Raw genomic sequence first — 24,683 nt, forward strand, 5'->3', positions numbered from 1 at the left:
TGTCAGAGGGACTGTGAGTTGGAGGCCAGCTTGGCTATATAACAAAACTCTGAAGCTGACCACCTCTCCTCCCCAAAAGGACTTTGGAACCAATTTCATGGATTCCACTTCCAGCACAAGTGCTTCCAGTTGTGTGACCTTAGACAGATAACTTAACTCTTCCTTTTTGACTCAGTTTCCCCATCTATAAAAAGAGTATGCCGTAAGGTGGTAAAGTGTTTGGATTTCTGGCTTGTAGCAATTGCTAAGTAGGTTCATGACAAATTAATCTTTGTTGGTGAGCAGTCTTGAAGGTGGTATATGCTGAGTGCTAATTTGAATCAGACAAGCCATCAAGCCAGTGTGCAGTCCCGAACATGATAAATAGTAAGCAGAAGCAAGTCCCACCGTAACATCTCCGTATAGCCATGCAGCACTAGCTAGTCTATAATCTTGTAATGTAAGTGACCCTGAAGTGAAAAACCGCTTATACCTGAGTGATTAATACCAGTGACCAAAGGGAAAGTGAGGCTTAACAAAATAAGCCGGTCAGCTCCATTAAATGGTTTGCTTTGGCTTTAATGCACCGTATGTATGGAGGAGTTCTTAAGCCATCCGTAGATTAGGATATGAGGTGATGGTTGACTCAGTGAGGCAGCTGTCATTTCAGCACTGGAAGTCTGTGCTCTCCCCTCCACACGAATTCATCTGAGGTCTCTGTGCAGATAAAAGGACACACCAAAGCTAAAAGGACAGAGTTTTGACTTCATTCTTTTTTTTCTGGTTTCCATTAATCACAGGGTATAGAGAGTGTCAGATTAAATAATCCAGACTTTCTTTGAGAACAGTATTAAAGACTTGGACTTCACCTTCCCGTCTTCATTCCCTGCTGTTTGGCAGTCTCTTGAATAGACAAGTGGACACCAGCCTGCTAGGATGGTAACTGATTGTCCTCAAACCGTTCCTATCTGTTCCTCATATATGTCATCCCATCTTGAGCACCAAGACTTGAGGAGACTTGCATATTACCTTACTGTTGAGTGTTTCATGGCAAATCCACACGGTATTCTTTGCCAGCCTCTTTCTTCTTCCTAGTACCCTGCCCACTGTAAAACAGTTCCTTCCTTTCTGTAGGTCAATGCCCTGGATGGTTACAACCGAACAGCCCTCCACTATGCTGCAGAGAAAGATGAGGCTTGTGTGGAGGTCCTGTTGGAATATGGTGCAAACCCCAATGCACTGGATGGCAACAGAGACACGCCACTTCACTGGGCAGCCTTTAAGAACAATTCTGAGTGTGTACGCACTCTTCTAGAGAGTGGGGCCTCTGTCAATGCCCTGGATTACAACAACGATACACCACTCAGCTGGGCTGCCATGAAGGGAAATCTTGAGAGTGTCAGTATCCTTCTTGAATATGGTGCTGAGGTCAAAGTCATCAACTTGAAAGGCCAGACACCCATCTCCCGCCTGGTGGCTCTGCTAGTTAGAGGACTTGGAACAGAGAAAGAAGAAGACTGCTTTGAGCTCCTCCATAGAGCTGTTGGACACTTTGAATTAAGGAAAAATGGCACCATGCCAAAAGAAGTGACCAAAGACCAGCAGCTATGTGAAAAACTGACTGTGTTGTGCTCAGCACCAGGAACTCTTAAGACACTTGCCCGCTATGCTGTACGTCATAGCCTGGGTCCCCTGTACCTGCCCAATGCGGTGAAGGGTCTTCCACTGCCAGCTTCTTTGAAGGAATACCTATTACTCGTAGAATAGCCTGGAGGAGACATGTCCGCCATCATGCAGACAACTCTGGGTGTGGTTTTCTTTGCAATACTGTCTCTCGGCCACGGAGCACAGAAAAGAGCCTGTTCCTGCCGTGTGCTTTATAGGCAGCACATCACAGCAGTAATGTGTGCACCACCTCCCCTCCCCATACCAAGCAACCAAACCCAAAATAACAAACTTCCTGCACTTCTGTTTGCTGTTTTATTGTTAGTTGCCTCTTGATAGTGAATCCTGTAAAAGAGGTCTTCCTTACCCATTGTAGGACCTTGAGAGTCAACACTATAACTAAATTTCCTAGGAAGATGTAAAGAACTCAGAGTATGGTTTTCCTTTGGGGCCATGGTTTAGCATTGTGAACGAGTTTCTCCTAAATTTTTTTAGTTGATCTGAATTTAGTTGATCTGAAAAATCACAATTCCAATGGACAAGAATTATGTTCCAAGGATGAATGCTTGAACTTCAGATGGACGTAAACTCAGAATCGGGCATTCAGAAAGAACTGGATTCTTTCTCCTCACCAAAAGAAATAATTCTTTGCCTTTTTCTGTAGTTGTGCCTGAGTGCTAGTCATCCAGCAATGTGATTTCACAGAAATGCCTTGCTGCTCCCCACAAGAAGAGATCCGGAGTCTCAGCAGACCCAGGATTGCCAGACCATTCTTCCAATGGGGCTCTTGTCCCCAAGACTCATCTGCACTAACGGTCTGAGCATGAGTTTCCTGCACTTAGATGAGTGTTTCTCTAGCCAGATGGGTGGGGTACTGCCTTCCCTGTGGAGCTTCGTTGTTGGTTTTTGTTTTTTTTTTTTTTTTGTGGGTTTTTTTTCCCCCTTTCTTTCTACTCTCTTGGAACTTTTGCTTTTTATTGAGCTATAGAAAACGGTAGGGAAAGTGGAGTTGGGAACAGAATGTAAAAGGGGCTTCTTTGGAATTGCTCTGCCTACCCAAAAAGGACCTGTTTCAGTAATAATATTCTTCCTTTTCATGTTCTTAAACGAGATGGAATTGATACTGACCTTAAGTTATCTGTATGCAAGTTTGGAAAGCACTTTTTAAAAAGCTGGCTGGAACTACCCCTAGATGAATAGGGTAGTCTGGCACAGCTCACTTGAAACACTATGCCTGCTTTTGTTCTTCACTGTTGCCGGGGTTTACCCATTTGAAAAAGAATAAATAAATAATTCTAGAAGCAAACTTGGCAGTTTCCACCATTTCTACTTTTCTCTGCTTCCTCTTCTGCCCATTTATAAGAAATTGCTTGGCTCTTCAATGTTCTTTCCCATCTCCTCCCAGCAAGTGAGTCTGGGCTTGGGTGAACGGGAAGGCTGGGTACAGTGTTTAAAAGCTTCTGTTTCTGTCATACACCCCCTTACCCCATTATAACCTCAGCTGAAGGTGTAACTCAGTGATAGCTGCACGTGACCAGCATGCTGAAGGTTCTAGGTTCAATGACCAGTACCACTACAAAAAGGGAATAGCAAGGTAGTTCAGCTGTAGAAGACTGGGGTTCAGCTCCCAGTATCCACATGGTGGCTCACAACCACCTGAAACTCCAGTTCCAGGGGGATCTGTTCTCCATAGGATCCTACATGCAAATGCTGCACCTAAACCCATGTAGGCAAACACGTTAATGAAATAAATTTTACAGAAAGAAAAATGCTACACATTAAGGTTCCAAGAAAGCTCTAAAAATGCTAAGGCCAAAATTTCACCCCATACTGCTTAGGATTTCTGAGAAAGGGTTGCATTCTTAGAGGGTTCTAAAGTGTAGCCAGGGGTGAGATCCACTCCTGTAGATAGGAGGTCTCAAATCTAATAGTTATTTTAGGCCATGCAGGGAAATGAAATTAGTTCAGAATGGAACTAGGCACCAGCATTCTTAAAGGCAGCCAGGCCAGGCTTATGCTGTTCATCTAGACGTGTGAGTCATAACCTAGATGCCATTCCATTTCTCACCAGGGACACCTGTGATATTTGGGAGAGGGAAAACGTTCTGTCTGAATGGGTTACCTGTTTCTCAGCCACGTGATAACTATAGTTGGTGACTAGTAATGCATCCATTCCATTCAGCACAGTTTCACCTATCTTTTTAACTTTGAGAAGATGGAGGAATGTACTGCTTTTCTTTGGGAAGGTGGAACGTAGGCTTTTTTACTTTCTAAGTGGTCTTTGTTTACTATACTTGTTGTCTTACTGTGATCCTGAAATACTACTCTCTGTGAAGTGCCGTTTTTCTTCTGTGATAATTTTCCACCTGTCCTAGGACTAACACTGGGAAGGGAGCCTATAAACGAGGGCAGCTGGCACTTGTGTCCCAATGTATGCTGGTGCTCTGTCCATTTTCTTTTTGGTCTGTATGGTTGTTTGAATTTGAGTAACAGAATGGATATGGCTTTAAGATCAGTTTGACTGGGGTGAGAGAAAGAGTGCAGCAGTTAAGAGCACTGGCTGCTCTTGCAGAGGACCTGGGTTCAGTCCCCAGCACCCACCTGGTGGCTCAGAACCATCTGTAATTCCAGTTGCAGGGGGTCCGATCTCTGGGCATAAGGCATGTATATGGTGCACATACAGACAAAACACTCATACACATTACAAAGAAAGTAAAATAAATTATTTTATTTTGAGACAGGGTCTAACTATGTAGCTCTGGCTGTCCTGGAACTTGCTAAGTAAACCAGGCTGGCCTCAAACTCAGAGATCCACCTGTCTCTGCCTCCTGAGCACTGGAACTAAAGGGGTGCACCACCACACCTGGCTAAAAAATGTTTTTAAAGATCGGTTTGACTCCTAGTTTTGTTAGGGTCTAAAATCTAGGAGTCATTAGTTAATCACTCTGAGCCTGTCCTCATTTCTGGAAAGGGTTGTCAGCACTCCCCTCATGACGTTAATTTTGGGATTCAGTGGTAACATGTAGAATGCCTAACACAGCACTTGGTGTTTAAAGTTATTTCTCTGGCCTTTAAAGAATGCCAAAGAGCATTTAGTTGCTTCTACCTCAGACTCTGGCAGTACCTGTTTAGAACTGTTACAAGGATGTAAAGTAGCACTTCAGACAGCCAGACACCTGTTGCAATATTGTGAATGTCTTTCCTACTTCAACAGGCAAGGAAGAGAGCTGTATGGGTTGGGAAGAATAGGCACATGGGTAACCGAGAATTACAGTGTGGTGTACGGGGGCTTATCTTAACTGCACATTCAAAATAGGACACCCTCCTGTCAACAGGACAACTTATAGTCCCAGTCCTAAGGCCCAACTGCAGTGGATGCTTCAATAATAATGACACAGCATCTGCTGTGGACGGAAGACAAACTGCGAGTAAGAGTCCACTCTCTAAAGCATGTGTGTTCCAACTGACCCACCAACACAGATCCAGAACCAGGTGTATTGTTCAGGCTTCCAAAATGTGCACAGCTGTCAGAGAGTCTGGCTTTCACTCAAGACCGGGTTGAAAGGGAAGAATGTGCTGGGCAGTTGGTGGCACACGCCTTTAATCCCAACACTCGGGAGGCAGAGACAGGCGGATCTCTGTGAGTTCGAGGCCAGCCTGGTCTACAGAGTAAATCCCAGGACAGCCAGGGCTGTTACACAGAGAAAGAGAAACCCTGTCTTGAAAAACCAAAAAAAAAAAAAAAAAAGGAAAGCATGCTGAGTTGAGAAGAGATTGTGGGATGGAAAGAAAAAAGTGAGCCTGGGTAATGGATAAATGATCAAGAACTAAACCATAACTTCAACTTCATGCTTGGAGACAGGCACATCATCTTGACTCTAGAGGATAATAGAGGGACTTGTGGGAGATGGGCTGTGCCGTGTGTTTGGAACACTATACATCAAGAGATGCTGGGAAAAATAAAATACATCTCCAACAAGCAGAAATGCACAGGACAATCACATGTGCTATTCTCCCAGGAGCTCTGTCTGGGTAGGTGTGGGACATGGGGCTAGTATCAGTACACCCCCCTTGTGATGGTAATAAGGACATCGCCAAAGCACAGTGACCAGCTGGCATTTATTAGTGTAGTTATACTCCATCACTGTGGTAAAAGGAAGGGGATCTAAGACTCTTTGTTATTACAAAGAAATAAATAAAGCTTACTTGGGGTCATTGAAATCTAGCAGTAGCACTAGAGAAATCCAGCCTATGTGACAGACGAAGCTGGGGTAGAAGGAATGACAGCTACCTAGGAGGAGATTCACCCACTGCCCTCCCCCAACTCCTGGCCACAGTTGATCAAGGTTGTAGGTACAGGGAAACCTAATAGGTAGAGGGCTAGGGCTAACACACTGAGGAATCGAGGACTTGGATCTACCAGGGCATGAGCTGACCATGATCAGACTCTCTTTCTCCCTCCAAAGAGGTCTAGACGGCAGCTTCTCCAGACCGCTTTCTAGAAATGTGCTCCAGATGGGCGTGGTCAGAAGTGTCCAAATCAATTTCATACTTGGCTAGAATTTTGAGGATTGGCCTCAGCTTCAGCCACCACTGTTCTTTGGGGATTCGGTGCCTACAGAGAGATGAAATAATGGCAATGTGATCTTATCATATGCTAGTAAACTACCAAAGGCTTATGAGAAGAAGCTGGGTAAAAGAGGCTGGATTTAGGGCATGAGTACCTACAGGTGTGAGTTACTACAAACAGAAAAGCATTAGAGATAGTTAACAGGCTGTGGAAAGTAGGGCTTGGTAGCTAGTGGCAGGGAGACAGCCATTCTAGAATGTAATGACTTACTCAAAATCTGTCTGGTCCTTCAGCTCCGTCACTGGCTGAAAGACCAGGGTCCTCTTACGCATCCCCAGAACACAACCTGAGTCTGGAGTATTGGCAAAGATCCGTCCTGGAATAAAGGATGGTCAGTTAGTCTCCCAACTGTGGAATGAAGTTCTGGAGAAGGGGCTCATCCTCCCACCTCACATACCATTACGGTAGCTCTCTTTGATTTTTCCAGACATCCAGTTCATAGCCTTAGCACCCATCTTAGTGGCAAAATTCCTATCAAAGGGAGTCGGGCTTCCACCCTGAGGGAGAAATCAGAAAACATGGAAGTACAGAGATCTAAAGGCACAGAAAGAATGGTTCCTGGATTAACAGGAAAGGACAATTTGAGACTGCAGGGTCCCAAGGTGAGCTGATCTGTTATCAGAACAGGGGCAATCAGTTACAGGACACGGTAATCACACAGCACCCCCCGCTCCACAGTTGTAAGATCCCATATCAGTGTCACTGTCTACTGTTTAGCTTGGCAGCCACCAAAATCACTGTTATGGAGGTGTCCTTGTCTTCTGTAGTCCAACCCAGCTGTCCCAGGCAGGACCTCAGAGTACTGTATCAGTTTTTCTATGAGCTAAGAGAAAGCAAGTAGAAAATTAGGGGGGAGAAAAAAAAGGACACAGGAATAACAGTCCATTCCTGCAGAGGTCGTACCTTCCCTCAACCTGAGATACTGGGAAATCTTTGTGGGTAGAGAAACGCTGGTGCTTAGGAGGCATCAGTTGGGGTCATTTGGAACTAGTGACATGTGAGGCCTTTCTCCTAAAGCCCAGTTAGTGGAGATGGAAGCCTACACTCATTCATCAGGCTCCATCTCTAGACCCCATTGAGAACCACTGGTTCTCAACTCAGGATCCATCTGGCTATGTTTGGGGATGTCTTTGTTCAAACTGAAGGTGAAGGTGAGGTATGGCTGGCTTATAGTAGGTAGGAGGAGTGCTGCTAAGCACCCACATTGCACACAAAAGCCACCCACAACAAAGAACTAATCATCCCCGGCCATGATACCAAGGTTGAGCAACTATGTCCTAAGCAAAGAGAATAGGTTGCATCTCTGGGGTTGGGTGGTGGTTTGAATAAGAATGGCCCCCATAGGCTCATACATTTGAATGAGCTATCACCAGGGAAGTGGTACTGTTTGAAATTAGAAGAGTTAAAAGGTGTGGCCGTTTTGGAGGGAGTTTGTCACTGGAGGTGGGCTTTGAGGTTTCAAAACGCCAAGTCGGGTCTAGTCAGTCGTCTCCCTCTCCCTCTCCACTATTGCTCTAGCATGTGTATGCCTGCTGCCATGTGTGCAGCCATGATGATAATGGATTAAGCCTCAGAAACTGCAAGCAAGCCCCTAATTACATGCTTTCTTTCATTGCCTTGGGCATGATGTCTCTTCACAGCAACAGAACATTGATCAAGACAGGCTTCTAACATAAAGATGCTTTAATGTATGAGCCAACCTTGTTCCATGGTGACAGTGAGGCCCCAAAAGATTGGAGAAAGCTGATGGGAGCTTGTTTGGCTGTTGGGGGCTCTGGGTAACTAGTGAAGGCATGACTGGGGTGTCTCACTACCTGTTGCATGTGGCCAAGCACATTTTTCCTGCTGTCGAAGATGCCTTTCCCCTCCTCAGAGTACAGGTTGAAAATGAAGTCAGTGGTGTAGTTCTCATTGCACTTCTCATTCCTGCCAGGGAAACCAGGAGTCTGAGTCTGTCCTTCATCCCTGCCTTTTGCTTTCCTAGGCTCTTCTACCTCCTCCCAAGGCTCCTCCACCCCCATGCCCATCTATGCCAGATTCCTCAGGTGTCCCAACCACAGATCCATCAATGGATTAGGGCCACACTGACTAGTTTCTTCTTCTTAATTTAGGACCAAACTATCTATAAGGTACCTTAGCACCAAGCCTCTTTTCACCGTTGTTTTCATCTTTTGCACCAGATGCTCGACATTCATCTAAAATGAAACAGCGAATCCTAAGCTCAGCTGGGATTGATCAGGGTGGACAATCACCCTGTCCCTCTTCCATATCAAGCCTTTCTAAGAGGGAAGAGGGTATGGAAGAGAGTTGTTCACAAGCCTGGGCTTGAACTGGGTCTACGTCCTTTAAGAAATTTAGTGCCTATGGATCTTAGAAAGACCCAAACCAAGACAGGCAGAACCGAGAGAGGGGGCATTGGAGCTTCTGGCTCCCCTTCCCTCATAGACATGCCTGCTCACCGCCTGGGTTTGTACACTTTTGACACTCATTGCACAGATGTGAAGCAGTGCTTTAGTGTTGGGAATGCGCACCCTCATTTGAGCGTGGAGATGAGCATGAAAACAACACTTCCATTCTGATCTCAGCAGGGATTGGCTGGGATCCTGAGCTGGGAGTTCCCCTAACCTGTGTCTAAATCTCCACTTTGTAGCTTTCTTCTCTTCCACTGAACTTAAAACTGGAAGAATATTGATAATTTGATCTCCCTGTGAAATATGAGATGGGTCCTGGCCAGAGGTGAAGGCATGTTTCCCTCAGAACTGGAATGGCAGCAAGAAAAATCTAAGGAGAAGAGATCATGAATTTCTCAAGCATTTCAACTTCCTGCTCTCTTAAGAGTTTGAAGTCTTGAAACCCTCTAAATCTATCTCACCTATAATATGGGAGCAATAGCTTCACATGAGTGCTGGGAACATAAAATACAAACAACACCAAAGGGCATAGCAGCATGCTACCTGACAAAATGCAATCCCAAAACAGGAGCTATGGTCATGTATGGGAGACAGTACTGGAGAACTTGCAAGGGGCCCGTCCAGTCTTCATGGGGCTGGGGCCATCAGCTCCATCCTCCCTAGAACTCCCATAGTTCTGGTTACTCTAGGAACACTCAGGAAGATAGACTGCAATAGGAGAGAGACACCTAGTAGGCTCTGATGGCCATCTACCTGTAGATCTCGAATGGTGAAGGGCTCCTCAAAGATGTAGGCAGCATCAGCCCCAGCTGCTAGTCCTGCCATGGTGGCCAGGTAGCCACAGTAGCCACCCATAGTCTCAATTATAAATACCCGACGCTTGGTGCCTGCTGCAGACTGCTTAATCCGGTCACAAGTCTGTAAAGACAATGGGCCACAGAAAGATAGGACCAGAAGTCAGATCTTTATTCTTCTTCAGCTTTCATTAATTCAACCCCAGAGCTATATCCTTCTAGGCCAGTGAGACTCCTGGACCTCATCAAGGTCCTGCATTCAAAGAGGGCTCTACATTGGAGGACTCTCTTGGAAGAAAGCTGTACCCATCTTTAATGTTCAGAATAGGGATATTAAACTGTATAACTTCAGAGGACAGAACAGAACAGGCCCTTTGGTAACAAAGATATGTTTCTAGGCTAGGAGAATGAATACCAGCACAGATGCCTGGCTGCACAGAGCATTTCCCAAACACTGTTATTTATTAAAAAAAAAAGACTCACTTTCCAAGATTAGAACAATAATCATGCTAACTGGGATGGGAGATGGTGGCAGGTGCTCACCGTGCAGATGGTGTTTAGTGCTGTGTCAGCCCCAATGCTGAAGTCTGACCCAGGGACGTTATTGGAAACCGTTGCAGGAATGACCACAAACGGGATGCAGAGCTCATCAAACTGCTTCCTGCCCTCCATCAGCTCCAAGCCCCCTGTGTAAGCCTAAAAAGAGCAGCAGGTACAGACATGAGAAGGAAAGCGAAGGGGAGGGGGAGAAGAGGGGATAGTGGGACACTCACCTCAAAGCCCCCAATGATGACGAGACCCTGAATGTTAAACTTAGTTATGTTGGCACTGATCTGTTCCAAGTTCTTCTTGGGCAGAGTCCTAGTTGACCAGTGGCAAGGAGCAGGGAACAGGAAATTGGGGGTGACATAGCAAGATAGAAGGAGAGAAAAGTTAGGAATTAGAAAGTGAGCCAGTGGTGAGACATGCCTTTAATCCAAGTGCTTGGGAGGCAGGGACAGGCAAATCTCTGAGTTTGAGACCAGCCTGGTCTACAGAGTGAATTCCAAGACAGGCTCCAAAGCTACACAGAGAAACCCTTACCAAAAAAAAAAAAACCACCCACAAACAAACAAAAAGGAATTTGAAGGTGCTTTTTCTTAGTGTCTGGACCTGTGGCCCCATTCTTCCCCATACTCTCTCCATTCTAGAGTACACAGTGGATCTCAGTGGTCAGATCTGCTACATGATGTGCGGCTGGGCCTGTCTGTCCTCACTGAAGACACTCTGAGTTTTCAGAGCAGTGGACACAGGCCCTAACCTAATGAATTGATGCCTATATTCAAAAACATCTTGAAAGGGTAACTGGGAGAGGGTGCTCCCAAAATACCATTTACCTTTTAGTGCCAAGTTTGGAACCTCCTTGACCTGTCCAGCCACCAACATAGCTCCAGCCAGCTTCTTCAATCTGCAGGGAAAGGCCACACAGCTCCACATCGTAGCCAGAGTGCCAGGAAACCCATGTGTGACCGAGGTCACTTCCTGAGCTCTGACCCTACAAAGTTCCCCTTGGTTGGAAGCGGATCCAGCTCCTTCTGGATTCCACCCTTCTGACTCATCTGGGAATAATAAGCACCTGTGGTGGTAGACACTGTGCTCTGGGACAGAGAAATAAATAAGACATGATGTTTGGAAAGATTTGTTCCTATTACCCTAAAGTTGACTATGCTCCTTGGAGAGATGTTAGGGCGACAAGGAGGCAGAGACAATGGACTGACCTTCCCTACGCTAACCATCCCTGGCCTCATACTGCATGTGATTTCGTACCTGACCTTTGGCCAGACCCTCAAAGCCATCATGTACAACTAGCACTCGGTTGCCCTGGATGAGGCCGATTCTCACAGTAGAGCGGACCGCAGCATTCATGCCTGCAGCTGGGGCCCCCACGTTCATCACGGCCACTGTGTGCAGCCCACCCTGTTCAGAAAGAAGCGGGGAGTAAATGAAGAGAGAAACACCCCCAGACAGGAGATCACCAAGAGAAGCAGAACTTTGAGTCACTAAAGAATGTGTGACAATACACATCACTCCCCCAGGGAAATCCAGTACACAGCCTGCTACTTTGTCCTATAGAAGCAAAATTCTTTACCACAAAATCAACACGTAAAGCCTGTATCATCATTATGTATGTAACAGACAGAAGACCTCGGGGGACAATGCTTTCCAAAATGTGGTCCTTGGGCCACTTGCATCCCAAGCCACCTGAGGAGCTTATTGAACAGCACATTCCTGTCTGCTGCTCCACATCTCAGTCTCTGCTGAGGGGAGGGCCCACGAATCTGCATACTCCATAAGCATCCCGGACAATTCTGATAAATAGTAAACACTGAGAAGCGCTCTTTCAAGGGAGCAGGCACTGAGGTAGATCTGGGTGTGGTTACACCCACAGGGTTAAAGCCCTCTTTCCTGCTTCTTCGTGCACCTTTGCCAACCCTGAACTGGGTGTGAGTCTTGGGTCCTCTAGCCAGGACAAGTGAAATCACAGGAGTGATATCTGGGGTCAGGGTTCCAGCACTGAAGAACAGTGGGGACAAGGACATGGAAAGGCTGAGGTTGTGTGGGTAGCACTTCATGAAGAGAAACTAAGCAGACAAGGGGAAATTGCCGGTACCTTAGAGACTGGAGGTCTGACATGAGCTAGAAGCTTATACACCTCCCAGTTGTTCATGAAGCTCCTATAAAAAGTACAAAGAGAACAGACTGTCTCAGGCCACTCCTTATGGCAAGCAGCCACAGGAATCCGGGTCAGGAGTTGGGTCTCAATGAATTTCCACAGAGTAAACCTATGAGGAACTAACCAGACAGAGCAGGGACTAGGAGGAAGCTTGCAGGAGGGCTATTCATGCAGCAAATACTCCCCAAGCATTTTTGCCCCAAGTGCTGTGCTCAGTGAATGAGACACCCAGAACCTAGCTGAGGGCCACATCTAGAAATAACAGACTAGAAAGAAAAGCTCTTTCCAAGGAGGGTATCCCTGGTTGAACTGAGCCTCTTGGGCATCTCATAACTGATTTCCTTGGGGAAGAGACTGTTGCAGACAACAGTCTGAAGAGGCAGCTCATGTCTGGGGCTTAGAGTGACACAGATCTTTGACTTCATTCTGATATCTGGTTGCTATAGTTAGCCGGTTTCTGGTCATTGTCTCACCGGCCTCTCAGCTTCATGGCTTCATCAAATCTCTTCTCATCCATAGCCTTGGTCACGTCTTTGGTCTGCAGGAGGGACACAGCAACAGTCACAACTCCAAAGCAGGATTTGCAAAACCGAATCTCCTTTGATGGGATCCTGCTCATCTACACCCCAACCTTTGCCATGTCCGACAAACTATCTCAGAAGCATCTTTATTTCTTCTTAATGAGTAGCAAAGGGGGACCAAATTAGAATTCTGGGCAGTAGAGGAGTGCTCACAGGTGGTAGAGCCTTTCCCATCTACGCTCAGGTCCACCCAGCCTTGGGACTACTGAACAATGAGGAGACTCTACCAGGTGAGGAGGGTCCCTACCATGTGCTCCTCAGTGGCTGACTTCTACTCAGAGCCTTGGCTTCTGTACTTTGGAGATGCAGTCTCAAACATGGCTGCAGGTTATTGGGTTTCTCAAGTCTCAGAGAGAAGCAGGCCCCAAAATGGGGGAAATTCTGGCAGCCCCAACAATCAGGACCAACACTCTAGTTCAGTAACCAGCCACTGTATTCATATTGTGGCATCAAAGGAATGGCTACCCTAGAGAACTTTCCAGGTACTGTGTCCATGCGAAACAGCTTCTCTCCAGTCCTTATCACCCTGGAAGTGAGCAGTGGTTACCCTATGTTAATTTAGAGAAACACTTTTAAGGTAGATGTCATATGGAAATAAGTGGTAACCGACTAGAAGTTACTAAGTAGCATTTCCCAAGTCTTAGTATTGTTAGGAGGGACACTGAATTTGTGTCCCTTTTACATAACTACATGAAAGGAGTTTGAAGTTGGTGCTTATAAAATATTAGAGAGTAGTATATGGACCTTCCATCTTCCTTAGGAAGGCTACAGCTGCGGAAACTGATGCTGAGTGCTGGTCACGTTCTTGGTTTGCAGTACACTGTGTCCTTTTCCTTTATGTCTCTTCCTCTACCACCTTGCCTTTCCATCTGTTTCTCTACTGGGACCACAGAAGTTGATATCATGCCTCCCATGAGCTCTCAGCAAAGGGTACAAGACTGCTAAGGCACAAAATGGGGTCATCACTCACCACTTGGACACACTCCATGAGGGGCAGGCGCACTGCCTGGTTACCAGAGAGGCTCACCACACAGGCTGGGGTGTCTGGGGTCCCCTCCAAAAGTGCCATCACCGCTTCTACACCCATCCTGCTGCCCTGAAGGAGTCCATGGAACAAAGAATTTGCTTAGACCTCTCTTTGGCTTAGCTAAGATCCAGGATGCTCCGGGACCTTTCCATATCCTAGGACTGAGTTCCACATTGAAAGGCCACATCCAGGAGCCTGCCATGCTTTACCTCCCTACCCAGATCTCATCTAAAGCTTGATGGCTCTCTGCGCTTCTGTCATCAGAGCCCTAAGGATTGTACTTGGTTCCAGAGAAGTGTATCCACATTACATTGTGATCAATAGATTATGGGAGCTTAGCAATATTCTTTTCTTATTGCTAAAGAAGTAGATTGCCTTTCTTTCAAGTGAAACAGGTAAGAATGATGAACTGGGTATCTACGGTTAGATCCCAGGAGCTTCATTGATGCTTAGAGCTTGAAGACAGTGATCCTCACAACTGGGGGTGCTATTGCCTGTCCTCAGTTTATGGGAATAGATAAAGACCACTGTGGACTAGAGGCTGGTGGATGGATAAAATGCTAATGATGTAAGCTCCACAGAAGCAGGACAGCAAGGCTGGAGGTTCTAAGGTACAGGAACCACAGAATCCTGTGACTTACCAGAATCCGATCAAAGGCTGATGGTGTCCCACCACGCTGCACATGTCCCAAAACAGTGACCCTGGTGTCATATCCAAGACGCTTTACAACCAGCTAAAAGATCCAAGAAAGAAACACAAAGACAAAGGGAGAAAATAAGCAGCAGCTTACTTAAGATAAACTATGATGACAATGTTTTGTGATGGTTTCTAGTGGGAGGAAAATAAGGGCATATGCTTTTGGAGAAAGAGATGCAGTGTCAAGACTCAGAAGCCACCAAGGAATGGCCAGACGTTCTGGGAACAGGGTTTTACACAAAGGGAATGGCCAAGCGTGCCGGGGACATGGTTTCACACTAACATTCTTGATGTCTTCTGAGGTGATTGGTTTTCCATTCTTGTCGATTGCGCCCTCAGCAACAATGATGATGTTGAGACGAGAACCACGGGTCCTTGTCTGGTCAAGAACAGGAGAGAAGGTGGTTAACAATTAAACTGATGGGTAGAAAATGGATCACCCATAAAATAGGGTGAGGGTTTGTTTCCTCCCAAGGGCAAGCTAAAATGCCGATACCTCAGTGAGCCGACGACAAAGGTGTTCCTCCCAGTCATCATCCGGTGGACATTCAGGAATAAAAACCCAATCGGCCCCACAGGACAGAGAGGTGACAAGGGCCAGGTATCTGAGATGAGAGCCAGAAGCATGGACTAGGAACCTTTATATTCCACAGATAGCCTCATCACACCCAGCGAGATCTCTTAGTCCCCATAGGTGAAGAAAGATACAGGGACCCTGCGTTTCATTCTTGAGGCAAATGAGCACTAGGTTTGTCAGTGAGACGCTGTCCTTGAAGATCACTACCTTCCCAGCTCAGAGACTGCCCATCCTCTCATGTGCACCTGAGCATGGCCCATATGCACAGGGAAGTAGGGGAGATAGTGCCGGGGCAGGGAAAGAGGGTCACATTGTGCGGACCATATACACTTCTACATTCCACAGGACCCGGGGAAGAGGAAAAGGCCATCTCTAGGTCTGTGCAATACATGGGTCAGGATGGTGATCTTACCCACAGTGACGGCCCATCACTTCTAACACAAACGTCCTCTGGTGGCTGCAAGAGAAAGGTGTGGTTCATACTGCATGTCCCGGCCTCCTTCCCCTCTAGACCCCTCCCCTCTACTGCCCCCTCCTATCTACTGCCTTTTTCCCCTCTACTGCCCCCCTCCAGGGTGCCTTTACCTCTGAGCAGTGGTGGTGATGGCATCTACGATCTCTACTATCCGGTGCAGGGCAGAGTCAGTACCAATGGTCATATCAGTGCCACAGAAGTCATTGTCGATTGAGCCAACCAGGCCCACAATGTTGAGGAAGCTAGATTTTTTAGCCTCCTCAGCTGTGATCTTTCCTGTAAGGGGAAGCACACCAGAGGCCACCAGCTGAGAAATTTTCCACACCTACAAAGCAGATTACTAGAGAGACTGACTGTAGGCAATGGTAGAAAGAGCCAAGATTGTTTGTTTGTGTGCAGTTAACATTTTTCTCTAACAGGAGTTTATATATATATATGTGTATATATATATATATATATATATATATATATCTCACATGCATGCACACACAATCATGGAAAAAGCAATACTGAAGAAAATGTCTCACCATCTTTCTGGAGGTCATTCAACAAGTCACTCCACTCCGAACGGAAAGTGTCAGCCCCAGTGAGGCTGCCATCACCTCCAATGACACACAGATTGGTGATTCCTAGCTTCACCAGGTTGTGGGCAGCCCGGAGTCGTCCTTCTCGCTCCCGAAAGTCTTTGCATCGGGCACTTCCAATCACTGTGCCTCCCTTTAGGGGAGAGATAGAATTCAGGTCTTCAGATGGCACGGCCGATTTTGAGTTCAACAAGCTAAGATTTCCCTATTCAGCCCAGTGATAGACCAGTGTAACCACTCCTCTCCCTTAAGTTCCGACATCCCTAAGTTACTTGTCCTTTACAAAGGAAAAGAGAGTGATGATGGATATCATGGTGTCATGCCCATATTCCGTCACACATCTTAGGAGACTACTAAGATAACTATTTCATTAGACATTTTATCATCAAAGTGATTATTTTTAAAAAATCAGGGATTTTGTATATACATTGGTTTCTAGTCTAGCTTAATAGCCATCTTTCACGCTGACTTAAGTCTGGATTTCCCTTAGTGTCTGGCATTATTAGATTATATTGAAACTATTTTAAGGATTTTAACCCCCATGTGCTTATAGTATCTCTTCCTCTCTAATACACTGGGTAACTAAGGTTACCCAGACAATTGGCCAATTGGTTTCCCTTAGTTCCTTGGGATCTATGGGGTTAACTGCAGGAGCCACAGTATCCAGGTATTTACAGGGGTAACAGTTGCTCTGTGTGTAGCAAGTCTTGATTTCCCATGGACTTGTAGATACTCCAAGAGGTAAGTAGATTTAAGAGGTTTCATAAACAACAGATGTTCCTGGGCATCCATGACTCTAGGCTAGTAGTAGAGAATGCTTATTTATTCTAAGGCCACTTTGGGGTGGACACTATTGCCTGTATGGAAACTGTACTACAACACTACATACTAAGTGGCTTCCCATGGATATTTAGTGGACTTAGGTAAATATAATGGGATACAAATATAATTTGTAAATTTCTCACTAGGTCAGCAAATGGTTATAGTTCTAAGCCAGAGTGAACATATCTTAGAAGAACATTAAATAATCACAGAGGGCTGTAAATAGGAAAAGCCAGTTTCACTGGGATTCTTTGAGATGCTGCAAGACAATCTCAAGTCCCTAAATAGTCAGGCTGTCACATTTCTATCGCATGAGGGCTGGCTGAGTTCAACTCTGCTGGCCTCGGTCCTCTAAGGTTATTTTCAGGGCCAGACTTTCCCCGTGACCCCAGAGTGAGACTTGCTTATGATGTTCCAGTTGCAGAAGTCTTGCTATGACCTTTCTATAAAGGGCAAGCCATCCCGGAACCACCTTCCCACCCCCCTCACCACTGCAAGAAGCCAGGATGATGTTTTCAAATGCAAAGAGTAAAGGGCAAATAGAAGCCTCTTCTGTCACCGAAGCCCTTCACACTAAACCAAGTGGCAGGGAATCTGGGATACCAGAGTGGGATGTGACAAGGACAGTACAAACATAGAACAGGAGTTCTCTGAGACATACCAGCTGAAGCATCATGGAAACGCTCTCCCAGGTGGCCTCTCTGATGTGCTCGCCACCATCCACCAGGCCTTGGTAACCCTGAAGGGAGGAGCAGTATATTCATTAAGCCCCCTTAAGATCCTCCAGATGGCCAAGACTAAGACAGCTTCCCTAGGAGGTGGTTCAAGCCACACCATCTCTATAGTGACCCCTGAATACTCAGGAGAATGCTGTATTTAGTAGATCAGTTCAAGAAGGGACATGTCAACTTTTTTGATGTTCTAGTTTCTCTCATTCTTTTCTTTAAGACACGGTCTCACTGTGTAGCTCTAGCTGGCCTAGAATTCACACTGTGAGCCAGGCTGGCTTCCAACTCACAGGTATCCACCTGCCTCTGCCTCCAGAGTACTGGGATAAAGGCGTGCGCCACTATGCTTGGTTCTCTCCCATCCTTGAAATATCAAAATACCCTTCCATCTTAATTCCCCCCCCCATCCTATTTCCTCCAAGATGTTTCCCAGGAGAACTAGAGGACAGCTAGTTTTGATAGCCTAAGGGGAAAGGAGGATGGAGGAAGGGAGGAAAGAAACAGAACTTATTATAAAACTACCAAACTTGGCAGACGGGCAAACAGACTGTATGGGAAGAGTGGGCGGAGCATGAAAGTGAGCAAAGGGAACCAAGAAGGAGCCAGAGCCCCAGAAAGCTTGGAAATTCAGAAACACAGCAGACTCTGCCTCCCTTGGGGCTCTACTCCCAGTTATACCAAACTTGCTGGAAAAGACACCCCACCTCAGCTCTTTCTCTCTGAGTTTCCCCAGTTTGCAGAGATCAGAAGCGGGAAGGAATGATTCAGTGAGACAGAGAGCCAAGGAAAAGAAAACAGCAATGCAACTAGGAGGTGAGGAAGAGAAGGAGGGAAAGGGGGCGGGAGGCAGATTAGGCAGAGAACTAAGTAAAAACCAACCTCATGGACAAAGAAGACACGGGCCCCAGTATATATACCAACTCGAACCACAGCCCTGACAGCAGCATTCATACCTGTGAGGGAGAGAGGAGAAGGTCAGAGACAGGTCACTCTGGAGACGCTGCAGTGCATAGCAGTTACATCTGGCTAAAGACTGGGTTAGTCCTGTGGCCAGGGCTCGACTTTTCTCCCCCAAGTCTTCTGTTGTCACCAGTTTCAGTGACTGCATCCAATGTTAATGGAGCTCCACATACCCCAACCACTTCTCCTACAGCCCCAAACCTTGATCTTCCCAGACCTTTTCCTGCCAGGGCATCCTGAGAATAATGACAGTGATAAAGCAAACACTTTCTCAAATGTGTTTTGTAAGTCACATACCACTAGACTTGGTCAAATATTGTCTCTTTAATCTCCCCACCACCAATAGACTAGAGACATTTCAAAATGGAAGCTCAAAGGTGTCAAAGTCATAAGGCTAATGCCCTACAAAGCTCAAATTTGAACCTAAGTCCTCACATGTCTAGACTTCTATTCCGTGCCTACTAACCTCCCAGTTTCACTAGGCTTCCCTTGCTTTCTGCACCAAATAGAGACATCCAGCTTTAGGACGCTGTTCATGGGGAAACATGGCTAAGTGATCTGATGGAATTCAGTTTGTTTCTAAATATATTTATTGCTGGATGGTGGATTCTTCCAGCACACACACACACACACACACACACACACACACACACACACACACACACACAGAGCTACCATTTGAATTTTCTACATCCCTATGTGTGCCACACAGTTGTGACTATCTAGCTCCCTCAGTGCCAGGAAATGTGACAAGTGTGCAGAGAGAATTGGTGGGGCATGTACTCCCCATTGTCCTGCCTTGTAACATCACCAGGGTTCATGGTAATGCTTGCACATCTCAGAAACAAAATAAATCCACTTCTAAAATTTCTATAGCCACCCTCTCTCAGATATTTTTGTTTCAACACAAAATGTATCATATGATTCTTAAACCCTGCTTGGAAAAAGCTCGTAAGCCCGTAAACACTTGGGAAGCCATTACTCTTGGAACCCATGCAGCACCAAACTGAAAACCATTGCAAACTATTAAACAATCCAGAATTACTCAGAATAAAATAAGAATAGGTCTTCCTTTTCTTTTCCTGTCTTCCATCCCACCCCTTGCATGTCTACATAGTATTTATTATATACTTATTAACTCCAAATCAGATTGCAGGTCCATTCAGCCCCAAACAAAGGTGAACACAACACACAGCAAGGTCCTGATGTGCTGAGGGCTGAGGGTACAGCAGGGAACAATACAGGCTGGGAACTACTGTCTCAAGGCGTAAACCATTACAGTGTGATAAAATGACCCCTACGGGAGAGGGCTATAGAAGCACAATCTGAACAGGACATTTAAGCTTGTCAGGAGTGGTCCAAAAATGCAGCATTTGTCCTGAAACCTAAAACACAATTTCCTGTTCTTTTTGACAGATAGACAATTGAGGAAGACCCTTCTAGGCAGGAAAAACTGCAGAAAAGGTGTGAGGGCCAAGAAATAACTTTAGTAATTAGGCATTGTAAAGTGTAGAAAGCGGAATAGAAAGTGATGAGACATAACACTACAGGAGAGGTGCCCGTAGGCCATTTGAAGAAGCCTGACTTTTTTTTTTTGGTTTTACGAGACAGGGTTTCTCTGTATTGTTTTGGAGGCTGTCGGTCCAGCCTGGCCTCGAACTCAGAGATCCGCCTGCCTCTGCATCCCGAGTGCTGGGATTAAAGGCGTGTGCCACCACCACCCGGCTTGAAGTCTGACTTTTATTCTGTATATCTGGGTTTAATTGGGGATCCATGGATGTGTGATCATTTTCAGCAAATCCATAAACTTCATAAAACTATATGAAAGCTTTATGGTCATAACATTCCTTCTGGGAGGAGATCCACATCATTCATGATTTTTAAAGGAGTTTTTTTACTCCTCTCATGCACAAAAATGGTTACAGATAATCAAGAATCTCTAAGAATTTCAAGAGTTGAGGGACATGATAAGATTTGCATTGCATATCAGAAGGGCTTTAGCAGCAGGGTGACAGGCAGCTGGGTAGAGGGACCACGGGGAATAGGGGGCCTTCTGGCATCCTAGATAAGACATGAGGAGGCCTCACTGGGAAGGGGCATGTGGGACAAAAGAGATAGTGGACAGGAGACACTCAGAACAAAGAAACAGAACAAAGAAAGGGACTTGGGTCCAAGAAGCAAGGTGATTAGATTTCACACCCTGAAGAGAGAGGTGCCCCCTTTGGACTAGGCAAAGGGTAAACTGACGTGCCATTAACTGGGCATTTAACTGGCATGCTTTGGTTTCGAAAGGTGGGGGTGATATGTTCATATTAGGATGTGTTGAATTTAAAGACCTTGTGGGACATGCACACCAACTTGGAAGAGAAAACGGGTATGATTAGAAAGGCAAGGACAAGGAGCTGAACTCTGAGGAGAAGTGACTGTGGTTGCTAATGAACAGTAGGAAGAGAGATACAAGAAGAAGCAGGGCTTAGCAACATCTTAGAAGCCAAAAGAAGCATTTGAAAATGTAGGAGCAGTTCCAAATGCATCTGACAACACATCTGAGATAAACATCGAAAGGTCGAGCTTGTCAGCAGAAGCGCCTGTGAGCACAGTTTCCCCGTGACATCCCTTGGGCAAAGTCCCATGAAGTCTTTAGAAGTCTACGTTCACATGTTTAGTTGGAATGATCTGGGACAACAAAAATCTGCACAGGGAGAGGCTTCTCTGAAGCTTGAGGAGATCCAGTGTGTGTGTGAAGGGAGCATGAGAATCAGGGCAGGGCCTTTGCAACTTCAGGACAGATGAATAAAGTCAGCTCAACGCACTCGTTGCAGATATGAAACTGTGGCTTATTTTCCAGGTTGCTACAGCCTACGGGATTCTTTCCTGAATCTGGAGCTCTGGACTATACACTGGTAATCTGAGGCAATGAAGAACTGTTGTTCTGAAATGTCAGAGTGGAGTTTTCTTTCTGACCACCAAACTGAGCAAGGTGTGAGGGGCACAACTAAAGAATAATAAATGACCTAAAGGGCCTTCCCTGTTAAGCAAGCACTAGCTGGTAGGCAGGGAATATCCAAACCTTTGGGAAGAAGAAAAACCCCACAGTGAGAAAGACCACTTCTCTCCTCTCTGCTTCCTACTTCCTGACCTCAGCCCTGCCAATCTGCAGAGACCACTTATCTCGCTTCTACGCTGACTGTTTCCTAATCGTTTTCGGGTCCCCTTTGTTCTCCTGCCCTCTAACCCTAGATGCCTAAAAACACCAGACTGTGAAGCATAGTTTAAATGCAGAGTCCCCAAAGTCTTTGGTCTCTTCTACTCAACCTCACTGATTAGTCTCATCTGGCCCTAAGCCAGTCCTAGCCTGACTTTTCTTGGCTGTTCCATGTTTCCCTAAATAACCCTCTATGAGCAGCTGCATGACTTATTAGAAGCAAGATGAAGGATACGATTACAGGGAGCATGCAAGAGATATTCTGGGGACAACCCGGAGGGGCTCTGAAGACTGCTGTAGGCTTGCAATCTGAAGCAGCCAATGGCAGCCTCTGAGGAGAAAGATCCTTAAGGGGAGTTGCTGGGTCTTGGTGTCTCCATGAGAGTAGGCAGAAAATAGAAGTAGTAAAAAACCTGCTATATTGAGGATGACCTTGCATTTCTGATCTTCTTGCCTCTACCATCCAGCTGGGATTCCACCACACCCAGTATATGTGGTATTTCATGCGTCTAGAGAAGCACTTTACCAACTGAGTGATATCTTTAACCTGATCACAATGGTTGGGAAGCTGGTACTGACAAGTTTCTTCCTGAGCTTTGGAAACGTTAAGAATTATGACAGGCCGGGCGTTGGTGGCGCACGCCTTTAATCCCAGCACTTGGGAGGCAGAGGCAGGTGGATCTCTGTGAGTTCGAGGCCAGCCTGGTCTACAAGAGCTAGTTCCAGGACAGCCTCCAAAGCCACAGAGAAACCCTGTCTCGAAAAACCAAAAAAAAAAAAAAAAAAAAAAAGAATTATGACAGATGTTTGTTATATGTGAATTGTACTTTCTAATGGATGCATACTAGAAATTACAAACCCTAGAATAACTATCCAGAGAGGTAATAGAATCCCACTCCTATACTCCTTTGAAGATATGATATGCATGCATTTGGAGCTATGACCTGGAGACAAAGAGCTAGAGCAGATGGCCAAGGTCCTTTCAAGGGTGAATATGCCAAATGTCAGGAGGCCCAATGGGTTGTGAATCAGTGGGGCTGTGGCCCTTTGGGGTTAGAAAAGGAGTAAGACTTAGAATTTATTCCATCCAGCCCAACATTCCAGAATTCTTAATGTTTGAGCTCAAGATATCTAATTCATGGTCATATTCCTATTTCAAGATATTGGCATTGCTGTGGCTTCTGTGGGTTTGATGGAGTTCAATCTTGCTTTACCATGATGCCGTGGTCCCTTGGGAAAAGCAGCGTTCCTATGCTTCTCTCCCGGGAAACCCACCCCCATATTGGGACTTCTCCTTCAGCTAGGATCTCTCAGCGGTATTTCAGACTTCTGTTCTGGTTCCTTGTCCTAGGATTTCATTTCCTATCTCTCTTGATCCTTGCTGACATTCACCTATCGTATTTTGTGGATTTACAGGTGGCACATTGTAACATCAGAAAGTCCCAGAGGCCATGGCTCTCTTTCTCTGTCTCCTCTCTTTTCTTCTCTCCTTCCCTCCCCTCTCCCCTTCCCTTCTCTTAACTCTTGCTTCCCCTCCTCTTCTCTCCAGAGAAGGTGTTTTTCTTTCATTCTTTTATTATGGTCTCATGGATTTTTTTTTCAGGTTCTCTCTTTTCCTAACCTAACCATCTAAGTACACAGGACACAAGATCACCACTAAAAAATATATGTTGACAATCACAGTACTAGCATGGAATTCTACCAATAGAGAAGAAGCAATAGAATTTCAGTTAGCAACATTTCCAGCCAGCTCCAGGGCTCTGTGTTCCTAATCTGTTCACTCAGGTCTCTGTGCCATGTCCTCCTCCCTCAGTTTCTTCACTATTAATTCTGACTTGTTACATACATCATAATTATAATCAATAAATATGTTTAAAATTTTAAAGCCTGGTTTTAAAATATGCTAATAGAAAATACCATGACACGGGGTGTGGGGAGATAAGTCAGTCAGTCAGCTCAGATTCCAGCATCCATATAAAGCTGGGCACAGTCTCATGTATCTCCAAACCCAGTGCTGGAAGTGTAGACAGGTGGATCCCCAGAGCTGGCTGGCCAGTGTGCACTAGCCACATGGGATATGCTTACATAAACAGTCAGAGACCCTGCCTCCTAAACAAATAAATATGCACATGCACACACACATAGAAATACAATGAGAGCAAATAGCACCTTTTTTATAGAGGCATCCTTAGCACCTGCCATTCTGTTTAATCCCAGACGGTGCTCAATAATCCATTTTATTCATTAGCAATTCACTTAATGAGTGTGTACTATGGCCAGGCATTCTTCTAGGTGCCATACTTGAATAAAGGGATCAGTTTTTGTTTTTTTTTTAAAGCATTTTTCTTGTGAAGTATTTCCCAATTACTCGCACCAGGCCTTATCATGCCCATCATGGCCAATGCACACTGGCTTACTTTTATTCATGTGCCTGGAGTAAAAACCCCAGTTATCCATGGGATCTCTCTCAAGAGAAGCCAGCTTCTTCCCAATGGGGCTCTGCACAAAGTGAGGGCTTAGTACTCAGTCCTAGGAGAGCCCGTGGTCAGGAACACCAGAGGAAACCTTACATTTCTCTTCTTATCATTGTCTCCACATTCTGTTAACCCTTCACAGAGATTCTTCTCTACAGCATGCTATCAGCCGAACATATTAAAAAATGCAAGTGGGAATTGTTTTGCTCTTGAATCATACATCCATCTCCCCCACTTCATCTTTCCTGCATACTTTATTTTTATGGCTTCTAAGACTCTCTTCAAAGGAAGGTTCTCTCTCTTTCCTGCCCCTCCAGCCCCACTGGGTCTGGAGTGATTAACTGATGCTCTTCCAGCTTGT

The 24,683-nt window shown here is 45.7% G+C and overlaps 2 protein-coding genes across 9 annotated transcripts in view; one reads left to right on the top strand and one right to left on the bottom strand.

Moving 5' to 3' along the window:
- Positions 1-2,950, top strand: part of Asb8 (ankyrin repeat and SOCS box containing 8) — a 32,878-nt gene extending 29,928 nt beyond the window's left edge. For all 7 annotated transcript variants that reach the window (XM_040753888.1, XM_040753892.1, XM_040753889.1 and 4 more), the window contains one exon: positions 1,114-2,950. In XM_040753888.1, coding sequence (XP_040609822.1) covers positions 1,114-1,746 — 633 coding nt within the window. In that variant the 3' untranslated portion in view covers positions 1,747-2,950. The remainder of the gene's footprint in view (positions 1-1,113) is intronic.
- A 2,794-nt stretch (positions 2,951-5,744) lies between these two features.
- Positions 5,745-24,683, bottom strand: part of Pfkm (phosphofructokinase, muscle) — a 40,459-nt gene continuing 21,520 nt past the window's right edge. For both annotated transcript variants that reach the window (XM_005067165.3, XM_005067166.4), the window contains 21 exons: positions 18,563-18,636; positions 17,617-17,694; positions 16,077-16,266; positions 15,660-15,825; positions 15,487-15,531; positions 14,994-15,102; positions 14,781-14,876; positions 14,442-14,534; positions 13,744-13,869; positions 12,666-12,730; positions 12,130-12,193; positions 11,286-11,435; positions 10,856-10,926; positions 10,253-10,340; positions 10,023-10,175; positions 9,439-9,603; positions 8,408-8,469; positions 8,089-8,200; positions 6,672-6,771; positions 6,485-6,590; positions 5,745-6,259 (listed from right to left, as the gene is read on the bottom strand). In XM_005067165.3, the coding sequence (XP_005067222.1) occupies positions 6,115-6,259; positions 6,485-6,590; positions 6,672-6,771; positions 8,089-8,200; positions 8,408-8,469; positions 9,439-9,603; positions 10,023-10,175; positions 10,253-10,340; positions 10,856-10,926; positions 11,286-11,435; positions 12,130-12,193; positions 12,666-12,730; positions 13,744-13,869; positions 14,442-14,534; positions 14,781-14,876; positions 14,994-15,102; positions 15,487-15,531; positions 15,660-15,825; positions 16,077-16,266; positions 17,617-17,694; positions 18,563-18,636 (2,258 nt within the window). In that variant the 3' untranslated portion in view covers positions 5,745-6,114. The remainder of the gene's footprint in view (positions 6,260-6,484; positions 6,591-6,671; positions 6,772-8,088; positions 8,201-8,407; positions 8,470-9,438; positions 9,604-10,022; positions 10,176-10,252; positions 10,341-10,855; positions 10,927-11,285; positions 11,436-12,129; positions 12,194-12,665; positions 12,731-13,743; positions 13,870-14,441; positions 14,535-14,780; positions 14,877-14,993; positions 15,103-15,486; positions 15,532-15,659; positions 15,826-16,076; positions 16,267-17,616; positions 17,695-18,562; positions 18,637-24,683) is intronic.

The sequence above is a fragment of the Mesocricetus auratus genome, unplaced genomic scaffold, assembly GCF_017639785.1.
Source record: "Mesocricetus auratus isolate SY011 unplaced genomic scaffold, BCM_Maur_2.0 Super-Scaffold_100010, whole genome shotgun sequence".
NCBI lineage: Eukaryota > Metazoa > Chordata > Mammalia > Rodentia > Cricetidae > Mesocricetus > Mesocricetus auratus.